The 10700-nt window shown below is 47.3% G+C and overlaps 1 protein-coding gene across 2 annotated transcripts in view; it reads left to right on the top strand.

The window, feature by feature from the left end:
* Positions 1–10477, top strand: part of RECQL5 (RecQ like helicase 5) — a 36766-nt gene extending 26289 nt beyond the window's left edge. Inside the window, exons 9-20 of one of the 2 annotated variants that reach the window (XM_050319181.1) lie at positions 1756–1983; positions 3446–3545; positions 4045–4081; positions 4861–4919; positions 5063–5139; positions 5615–5708; positions 6168–6308; positions 6731–7398; positions 7617–7695; positions 8385–8636; positions 9127–9199; positions 9309–10477. In XM_050319181.1, the coding sequence (XP_050175138.1) occupies positions 1756–1983; positions 3446–3545; positions 4045–4081; positions 4861–4919; positions 5063–5139; positions 5615–5708; positions 6168–6308; positions 6731–7398; positions 7617–7695; positions 8385–8636; positions 9127–9199; positions 9309–9400 (1900 nt within the window). In that variant the 3' untranslated portion in view covers positions 9401–10477. Of the gene's footprint in view, positions 1–1755; positions 1984–3445; positions 3546–4044; positions 4082–4860; positions 4920–5062; positions 5140–5614; positions 5709–6167; positions 6309–6730; positions 7399–7616; positions 7696–8384; positions 8637–9126; positions 9200–9287 lie in introns of both variants that reach the window. The other variant, XM_050319180.1, reaches the window with a different exon arrangement.
* The last annotated feature ends 223 nt before the right edge of the window (positions 10478–10700 follow it).

Raw genomic sequence — 10700 nt, 5'->3', positions numbered from 1 at the left:
GAGAATGCCTGCCTGTTTTCTTTTGGGGAAACAAAAAGCTGACTTGCAGCTCGCTGACATTTCTATAGTCACGTTGCACTGGCAGGGCAGGCAGCACCAGTAGCTCTTTTGGGAAGGCAGGACAAGGGGATCGAATGTGTTGCCCCCATCCCGGTCCCCCCACCCCTCCCCACCATGTGAAAGGAGCTCTTTGAGTGCAAGAGGAGAGTGAGTCAGTGTGGCTCTGCAGGGAGATATAAAGCCAGCTTTGTCGGAGCCCTCTCCAGCCTTCAGCTCCCTACACCGTGCACAGGGAGGTGACCCTGCTGCAGCCTCCTCACCTGAGCAGTGCCAGGTCCTTTGTGCTTCAGCGCTGCTCGGCTGTGGAGTCAGGAATCTGCAACCTGTGCCCCTTGGCACATCAACCTGCCAGGCTGTGGGAAGGAGCAGCCTCTGCAGACCCTCGCAGGGTTTGTTTGTGGTGCTTTGGTAGACGTGCAGTTGTGTCCCCCTCCCCCCAAACACACACATGAGTTAAGAAGAAAACAGCGTTTGTTAAATCTCTGGCAAGTTCAAACGTGCCTTAGAGGGCTTATAATAATAATAAATGAAGTGCTCACTCTCTTACTTTTCCCCTCTGTGACCCACTTTTTGCAGATGAAGCTGGGTAAGCCAACTAGGGCACTCCTTGGCAGACAAGAAAAATCTCCACTTTGTTCTTCTTTGTAGTAAAATAATTCCCTTCTAAAATAACTCTTGTTCGCACTTGGCTGCAGGATTTGATCTCTAAATGCCTGATGAAGTAGATGTTTCTGTGTATTTAGTATCAGCATTTTGACTGAGAGACAACTGGCTACCTCTGCTGTGCAACTTGAGTTTTAAAAAGCTCCTCTAAACTCTTCTTTCTTAAAAAACCAAAAAAAGTAACTCCCTGGTTCTTCTTTCGTGAAATCAGTGTATTCACTGGTTTAAATTAGGGAGTGTTCTAGAAGAGAAATTACTTCCTGCCTGTATTGCTAATGAGCACATTTCTGTCACCAAACTCCTTTTTACATACCCAAAACCAATGCCAAAAATCTTTTGAAGATTTCTAGAAGAATCTAATCATTTTCACATGACTGGTTTGCTAAGTCTGGTAAACTGGTTGTGCAATACTGGATGAGTAAATGGACTGGTTTTCGTGGATGTGGGACCCCAGCTTTGACTGCTGATCCGGAACATGTGGGAGCAGATCAAGACCCTGGCATGTGTTACCTGAATGGTGCTCCCTTGTGACCTCAGTCTGGACTCTTAATTCTGGGATTTAATTTACATTCCTGTGTCTTCAGATATAGACCTAAGACCTTCAAACCACAAACAGTAAAATGAGAAGCTCTTCAGTGTGGAATATACAGATACAGATACGCTCTGAGGTGTAGGGATCAACAGGGCCTCTTCACATATTTATCCTACAGCCATCCTGATAGGACATGGAATGTATCTGGCCAATGATACAGAATTAATAACTGCATATTTCATAAACTTCCTTTTGCAGATCTCAAAGATCTGAAAGGGTTTAGCAGAAGAGATTAACGTCAGTGTGGGGAAGTGGAGGCAGAGAGACCTTAAGCAATGTGCCAGGAACAGAACCCCACTTAATCCCTGTGATTCCTGCTGGAATAGGCTTTCTCTGGGGGGAAAAAAAGGACTCAAATCTGTACCAAAAAACACCCTGCATTTGGAGGGTGGAGTTCTTGTGAATAAAAATAACGACCAGATCATTTCCCTTGTGTTTAGATGCCGCCACGCTGCCATAGCCAAGTACTTTGGTGATGTCACCCCACCTTGTAACAAGTGCTGTGATTTCTGCAAGAACCCAGGGGCAGTGAAAAGGCAGCTGGAGTCCCTGGAACGCTGCACCAACAACTGGAGCAAAACCTGCATCGGGCCTGCGAGTTCCTCCTTGGATGGCTACGACCCAGAGCTGTACGAGGGCGGGAGGAGAGGCTGCAGAGGTTTCAGCAGGTCTGTGCTGGAGAGATAAAACTCAACTCACAGGAACTATCAGAGAAAAGAGCATCTCCCAGCTGCAGCCCCAACCACTCCTATTTTCAGCACATGTTTCTGTGTGGATGGTATTTTCCTGTAACTTCCTGGCAGCGGGAGCTGGAATTCCATTTTCCACACACTTTGGCAGCCTTGTTCACATTCGTGTCCCAGAGAGCCAAAAGCTGTTTTGACAGACCTAAGAATTGCCCTGCAGAATGTAATTGGCTCAAGAAACTAGCCTGAAATTTTTTGAAAGCAGCAAGTGGGCTCAGGCTGCTCACAGTCACAAGGATCAAAAACGTTTAAATTGAGACCAAGATGACATGGTCCAGAGTTCATTCCTGACTCAGTACAGCTGCCCGTGGGCCAGCAGGCTGGGTGCCACTGGCAGGACTTTAGTCACCAGTGAGGGTGCAATGGAGTGCCAGTGTCAAATTCTTCTGCAGATTGTGAAATTTTAGTGTTTTCCTGTCAGGCTGACAGCAAAAGGAAGATGTGCAGCGGAAAACATGATTAATTCTGTAAAATGCTTGGCAGTGTGGAGGTGACAAACTTCTCTTTCTCCTTGTTCTCTGGCTGAGGTGCAGTTGTTGTGCAGCTTTGTCAGGATGAAGTTTCGATGCTGGCACTGCCCATGAAGCTCTGCCAGGATATACAGTCCTGTTGGACTGGCCTGGCCCTGCTTTACCTTAAACAGCTCGGGTCTGGTGGCTTTTTTCTTCAGGCTGAGTCAGAGAAAACTGGTACTTGTGACCTAACACTGTGTTTAGTCTCACGACCTGAAAAGCCATGGCCAATGTTGTTGTACAGCACCGTGTTTGCCACTTGATTTATTGAGCCTCTCCATGGCTTGATTGTAGTTTTGCCTTGGAAGTTGTAATAGTCAACAGCCCTAAAGCTCTGATTTGTGATACCTGTCACTTTTGGCTGTGGCAGCTGTGGGAGGCAGCAAACTCCTGGGGTACAAGTGGTGAGGATCAGCTGCTGCATTTCAGTGTATTAGTGATGGGGATTTCATTTACTGCAACAGCCTGTGAACAGCTGAGGCTGAGGAATGGATGCTGTGCCCTTTTCTTCCAGCACTGCTCCCAGGGCAGTAGTGACTGATGAGGTATGTGGCAGGAGTCAGTGACTCCTCAACCCCATGGGACAATCTGGCAGAGCTTAAATGGAGCCCTCCGTTCTCAGAGCATTAGTTAAGTGCTACTAGTTCATGCCACTGCTAACTAAAGTTCATGGGATTAACAAATCCCACCAATTTTTGGAGCACACTCTCAGCTGTCCGTGTTGAGGGACGGCAGTGAAACCAAAAGCTAAGACTTGTTCAGAAAGGATGTGGGAAACATCACTGGGGTGACCTGGGCTTTCCAGACCCGTCCCCCAGGTAATGCTGCAGCTCCAGAAATGCTTCTTCCTCTTGTTTTCCTGGCTTATCCAGGTACGATGAGGAAAGCGGCGGGAGTTGGGATGAAGACAATGAAGAGCGCCGGAAACGGGAGTGGGACAACTTCTACAAAAAGCAGATGAGTCTGCGCAAGGTGAGGCGGTGTCAGCTTGTAAGAGATGCTGAGTGTTTGCTGTGAGCTTGTCTTACAGCCATAAAGGCTCCCTGGCACTAATGGAAGTAAATTATTGCATCTTGCTGTTGCTTGTTGTCTTTTCCTTTCTGGACCTCTGTTTTTTCCATATTCTCCATGTTCTGGGCCAGTCCCATAATAGGAAGAAATGCAGCTTATTCATGTACTGGTTTCTCTGCAGTGCTATCAAGAGGATTCTGTTGTCTTTAATACCCCTGGTAGTAGTAAAAACAAATTTCTCCTGTCAGCTTCTCTTATATATTCCTATAGCAAAGGTGAAATTTTGGCTTTGGTTCTCATTCTTTGTCTTCTTTCCCTATTTTGTTGCCTGTTCAGTGCCTTTGTAACTTCAGCTTCAATTTTCCCTGGAGAAGGGGTATAAAATATGTCTCTTGTGCTCCTAGACCTGCATGTGTGTTGCAGAAATGGAAATGTTTGACTGATCTTTGTTTTCTTCTAGGGCAAAGAACCAGAAAAGGAAGATTTTGTTCCTCCAAGTAAATACCTTCTTTGATTTATAGTGGGGCTTTCGTTGGGAGAAGAAAGTCTCGTATTTTGCAGCTGTGTGTAATTTATATGGCATCAGCACTGGAGGTATCAGTCCCCAGGCACAGAGGTTAAGTTTTTGGCTGTGAAAGCTTGGCTGGAGGAGATGGATCACAGCTTAGCTTTGGTTGGGGTGAAGATATGGAATGCATCTTTCTGAACAGCTCTTTCAAATAAGCAAGAGAGAAGAAAAACTGTCTAACCTGACTTTGTAGGCTATGTCTGCAGTAGTTATGCAGCAGTAATAATAATAATATTTGTAGTAAGTGGGAAACTGCTAAAAACTTTGCTGTTTGTAGGTGTGCTGCTTGGGGCCCTGTCCAGCAGTGTAGATCTTACACTGTTGTAAAAGACTACCTGGTAGGTCAGGTTACTCTATTCAGCCTTTTGGGTTTGTTTTTTGGTTGGTATTGTGGGGAGCAGAAAAGATTTGGGTTTCCTAAGAGCTGCGATTCCTTGGAAAAGCATTTCCTAAGATTGGAAGATTTTGGGAAGCTGTTAGTCATAAACTCCAAAGTAGATGTTCTCAATCAGAGGGAACAATCTCACTTTGGCTTCTGCCTCCTCTTTTGGAGTGTGTAGCTTTTCCAGGTAAAAGGGGTGACTGTCATGTCCCTTGGGATGACATTGCAGGGAAGTGAAGGACTGGCACCTCTCCATGACAGCTAAAATGTTCTCCATCAGCCCCAGCCCAGCTGTAACTCCTTTTCCAAATCCTCTCCCGTGGCAGGTGCAGACTGTCCCCTCAAGGATGCTGGCAGCAGGAGGATCCCAAAGCTCACAGTGAAGGTAAATCATGGCTGACTTTGGTCTTGTTGACCAGCAAAGAGCCACAAAGATTCTGCCTGCCCTGTTTTTACTCCTTCAGGGCTGGAAGTCCAAGGGGCACTGTGGCTTCTGTAGAGCATGCCTGAGTATCCCATGTTTCCTAGGGACGGGAACACTGCTTGAAGATGCTGGAGGAAGCCTTGAGCAACAACCAAAAGAATCCAGCAGCAGGAGGAAAAGGGTATGAGATGAGGAAAAAGGGGTACATAATGAGTCCCTTAACACAGGGCCTGCTCTCCCTCAGCAGAATTACCATTCTCAAGGAACGCCTTTTTAAGTTATTTTGTCCAAGGATGTAGCTTCACTTAGGAGCATCTTTCTGTTAGTGATGTTCGGGATCGGATATGAGGATTCCTGTGGCAGATTGCTAAATCAGCTTGATCCCAGGAGCTGCAATTCTTCCCTGTCCCACAAGGTGGGGATAGTGTAGTTCTCAAACTGAGCCTCTGGGCAAAAGTACTTTGATTGAAAAGTGTTTTCATCACCCTTTCCGTTCTCCAGCAATTCACCACTGCATCCCTTAGGGCTTAACTGGACGTTATCACGTATTCTTTCACCAGAGGGAGTGAATTTTGTACTTTCTGGGAGATACTTAAGCCTTAGTGTTCCATTTGCAGATATAGAGGTGCCAGAAATCACCCCAGCCTGTGTTACAGGTCAGACCCTCATGCCTGTGCAGTGGAAATGGAGTTTGAAGCTTTCCGGACCAGCAAAATGGCAAATTCATACAAGGCAGCTGTGCTGAAGAAGGTAGGGACACACATCTGCTGTATGGACAGGGTGTGGCCTCAGCTCGAGGGGAAATAGGGCAGAGTTTGTGTGGGAAAGACAAAGCAGAAGCTCTGCTTTGCCTTGGGTGTCTTCCAAATCTTTCTTCTTGACTCTGTTTCCAAGAGGGCCCAGAATCACTCGAGTTTCACATCTTTGTTGGCTTTACAGGCTCTGGAAACCTACACACCAGTGCAAGCTTATCCAGATTTGTTCCAGCACTAAAGGGAATGGGGAGTTCCCCAGGCTGCTGCTGACACTACAGAAGCCTTGGTTTAGGGTACCTGGTTGCCATCAGTCTCTCTGAAGGTGTTTCTGTTCTTGAGGCAGGCACCTCTCCAGGGGAGATGTTTGTTTTACCACTGTGGCTCTTAGTGTGTAAAAAGGGAGGGATGCATAAAGATTTGTGGCCATTGGAGGATATTTCCATTCTCTTTTCAGGTAGCAGAAATCAACAAAGCCTCCAAACAAGGAGAGTTGTTCTCGGTCTTTGGGTCTGGAACTGGTGGCAACAGCAGCTTGGAAACAAAATCTGGTTCTGCAGCAGAGGAGGACTTCCTCCCTGCATCCCAGGTTTACTCAGTGAGTACTGATGGGATAGACAGGAGGGAATGGGGTGTTTTGTCTTTCTGGTTTTTTATTAATTTATCTTACATTCTTTCCATGGTCACAGCCGTATATTTCTATTGTAATTGCTTTTCCCTGTCTGCCTGTCATGCTGGTTGCTATTAGTGAACATAATCTATGTGCAGGCCATAGGTTAAATAAGTTCTTTCTCATCTTGCTCTAACCAAGGATGGCTGTTTCCTTACTACTACTGGGAATTTAACCTAATCCCTTTCCCTCATGTCTCAGTTGGTGGGTGTGATGATAAGTCAGATTTAGAGCCTCCCTCACCTTACAGCTGTCCACACTGGTGTATTGCATGCAGAAACCTCGCTCCTTCAGGGTTCTGCACACAGGGATATCACATCCAAACTTTCTTCTTCCTCCTTCCTGCCTAGTTCAAACCCAAGCGTGTGGTGGGAACAGGATTTCCAAAGAAATCCAACTTGTTCCAGACAGCCTCAGAACTGCTGAAGATCCAGGAGGAGAGTGATGCAAAGCCTGTCAAAAAAGAAGTAGATTGTCCAAATGGGCAAGACAACAGCAGCTGCAGTCTGGAACTGGACACCAGAAACACTGTTGTCCAGAGGAGAGAAACAGCAACCAAAGCAATGTGTGAGAGTGCTGTGGTAGAAGTACACCCTGAAAAGAAGGGACAGCAACCCAGTCCAGACACAAAGGCTGCCCTTTGGGAGAGCCCCACTAAGAAGTCCAAACTTAGCAAGAAGCAGCAAATGCTCGCAGAAGCAGCTAAAAAAGAATCACAGGATATTTCCAAATTCTTCTTCCTCTCCAAAGGTGGCTCTAAAGCCAAAAGTTGCAGCTCAGCAAAAGAAGAGGGCTGTTCTGCAAGCACACTACCTCAGGTTTCTTCTCAAAGCACGTGTCAAGAGAAACCAACACCTCAGGAAAGCAGAGATGTCTCTGGAGGTCTGACTGGACAGTCCCAGGCAGAGAATAAAGAACTGAGAGAAACAGAAGTAACACAGACTGAGAAGGGGGAGGATTTTAAGACCCAGCAGGCTGCTGAATCTGAACTTCAGGAAGAAATTGATGTAAAGTCCAGGTAAAATCTCATATGTCTCTGCTCCCTGTGTTGCCTTGTTAAGCTGCTGAGTCCCACCAGCCTTGTCCTGGAAACTGGGAATCTGTGTGAGATCTCTGGGTGGGTGAGGGAGACTCCTGCTTTACCATGGAGGGTCTCATAGCCACTAACAGTGAATGCAGGGATATTTTTCTTTGTGGAATAATTACAACTGACCTTCTCTCTACTCTTCCCACTAGTGTTGCTGAAAATGTCTCAGAAACTGAGCTGCCTGTGGCTGGGGAAGGTGAGAGTGGGAAGAGGGCAGGATCAGATGAGGTAAGGCTTCAATGACAATGAGTGCTAATTTCCTCTATTTCTTCTGCTCATCTCCTGCCAGATTTCTCTCTGAGAGTGATGCTCCAGCTCTGAACCTCACCTGAGAGTGTATTAATCTGGGGAGGGTCCAGCTGCAGTTGCACCAGAGAGGAGAACCCCAGTTGTGCTGCATTTCTGGTGTTTCCCTGCTGCCCACTGGGCCATGTCAGCACCTTGGGCTGCAGTGGAGAGCTTCCCCTCCACTGCTTTGTTTCCTCCTGTGTGCAACACATGTGACTGTGCCCTTGCTGGTGACTTGGCTGGAATGAGTCTCTCCACCCCCTCTAGATCTGTAATGAACTATAATTAGGAGCTGCTTTCTCAAGTCCAGGGAACAACCACAGGCCAGTGACACACGGGACCATTTGGAAGTGACCCATGCTCACAGCCTGCCTTGCCCTTCAGTCTCTGCTTCTGCATTTGGCATCTGAGACTGCCTGGCAGCTGTCTCTGCAACAGTGCAGTCTTCCCTCTGTCAAACTGAGCAGGCATGTGGCACTCCTGACATGGCTCAGTGGTATTCACTGCAGGGAGATCCTGCAGGATACTGCAAAGATTTGTTGTCCTGGAAGGCAGTGGGTGCTTGGAAGTGGAAAAAACTGCTCCAGGAATTGGTGGGTTTGATTTTTTTTTCCCTGTCTCCTCTCCAGGATATGGAAAGTCCTGCAACAAAGCGGCTGCGGACAGCGGCAAAATCTTCTATTCTGTCCCAGCCAGAATGCAGAAGTGCTGGTCCAACAAAGAAGAAGGTGACTTTTGATTCAAACTTAGAACAGTGTGACAGAGAAGGAACCAGCAAGACCGTACAGCCAGTGACCAAAGGCGTGTCCCTCAAAGACACTGCAGACATCGTTGTCAAATATTTGACCCCGTTCTACAAGGGTGGCAAATTTGCTTCCAAGGTAGGGTACAGCTCAAGACCCTCTTTAGCAGAAGGAGATTGCAGCTCATAGTGAATCTGGGGCTCTGAGGAGGGGGAGATGATCTGGATACCACATTTCATTTCCAAGTTGAGTCTTGGTATGTGCTGTTTCAGTGACTCTAGGTGCAGGAACTCACCTGTCCCACAAAAAGGTTTGTGTGTGTTTGGAGTGGTATCACGTTGGTTCCACACTTATTTATGGTTGTTCATGTTTTCACATTAAGCTCTGGCACACCTTTAACTCCCACCTGTGGAGCAGCAACAGCTCAGGTCCAATTCTGGTGTAGTTTCCTTGATGTGTCCTGCGAGGCAGGCTGTGTGTGCCAGCACTGCAGGTGTGCAACACTCCTGCAGCCTCAATCTAGGAATGGTCTGTGCTGCAGCTAGCCCGTGCTGAGGGCAAGACAAACATGCAAACAGTCTGGTAACTGATGTCTGCTTTCTGCTCTTTGTCTTCTCTAATTCTGCAGGAGCTGTTCAAGGGCTTTGCCCGGCACGTGTCTCACTTACTGACCCAGGAGCAGAACCCTGCCCGCAAGACAGGTGAGAGCTCGGAGAGCCTGGGCTTCTTTCAGTGCCAAAGGGATGGATGTCTTTGGGGAGGGCAGATGTCTTAAGGATCGACTCAAAGGTGGTGTTTCCTCTCTTGCAGTGAAGGAGGAAGCACAGAGACTCATCAGGGAGTTTTTCAAAACAAGGGTCAGGTGTGAGAGTGAGGCAGACTGGCAGGAGCTGCAGAGCTGAGAGCTGATCTGTGCATCCTGGTGGTTGTCTTCCTTCCTCCAGCAGCGTGACCAGGGGATCTTGAAGAACTCTGCCATGGAAGGTTTCATGAGACTGCAGAAGTGAGATTTTTTTTTTTCCTCCCACTGCATTTTTGCTCACTTCTATCCTTAGTGACAAACAGTTCCAGGAAACCAGTTTCTGTGAACTTAAGAGTTTCTCCAATAACTGGGGCACTGGAGCCCTTGAGGACCAAGAGGTGTGAAGTTATATCTGCTGTATTTGTTAGGGGCTGCTGCCTGAGATGTTTTGCACTGTCTCCACCTCTGCTCCCTGCAGCAGTCTGGGAAGGGCTGCTTCTCCAACTGGGACTCTGCTTTGGGATGGCATCTTGCTTCCTAGATGGCTGCTCCCCTCACTCCCTGTCTCTTAGTTCTTATTTCAGAGTTACCAGTAGAAGCCTTATGCTACATGTTCTTATGCTTTGCTCAGGGCTGCCAATGACAAACTCCATGGTTGAGTTCCTGGCTGGAATGTTTTTCTTTAAAGGGCAGGAGGGGAGTGCTTTGTTCTTATCATGCAGACAATGCCTATTTTCTGAAGGTGGAGAAACGGGAGTTCTTTTAATATGAACTTTTTTTTAACTTTGTCTAGTTCTGTGTGCCCTTTAACGTAAGTGGTGATGCTCTTTCAGTATTAACCTCAACAGCACTTTTTCCAGCATTTTCTTGTAACCCCTAAAGCCATATTTGCCCCCTGTGCCTCACCAAAAGTCTGCAATACAGAGGGCAATGCTGCTTTTAGAACTGGTTCAGGTACTGCTGTGGCCCTCAAATTGACACTGTGGTGTCTCTGCTGCTATGTTTATATGGGACCTCACCTGATTCCCAGGCACAAGTCCTTCCTGTTGGGTTTTTATTGGGTTCTGCCTTTGTTCCATGCCCACAGAGGCTGGTGGCCTCAGGCACTCGTGCTGCTGAGGAATCTGCAGCTGAGAGGCCATCCATCAGGCTTTTGGAGCACTGTACTCCACAGATGTATTTTTTTACATGTACTGAAGTATATGCAGAACTGACAATAAAATAACGTTACAGCTGCTCTGGACTGTTCCTGGAAGCTCTTTCTTACCACTCACTCATACAGACTGGTGTAAGATCCACTAAGCAGCACTTGAAGGGAAGTACCTGACGGAGAAGATGCTGCAGTTCCTGCTGGAATCAGCTCACCAGCAACAATCCAGCTGTGCCTCATGTCTTGCACTGAGCACCCTCAGATCCATCCCCTTCCCTGCCAACAGGGACAGCCTTTTTTCCTCAAGCTT

This window comes from Myiozetetes cayanensis, unplaced genomic scaffold (genome assembly GCF_022539395.1).
Source record: "Myiozetetes cayanensis isolate MyiCay16 unplaced genomic scaffold, myiCay2020 scf22, whole genome shotgun sequence".
In the NCBI taxonomy this organism is placed as follows: Eukaryota; Metazoa; Chordata; class Aves; order Passeriformes; family Tyrannidae; genus Myiozetetes; species Myiozetetes cayanensis.
The sequence above is the reverse complement of the archived record's forward strand: the minus strand, read 5'-3'. Positions and strand labels throughout refer to the sequence as shown.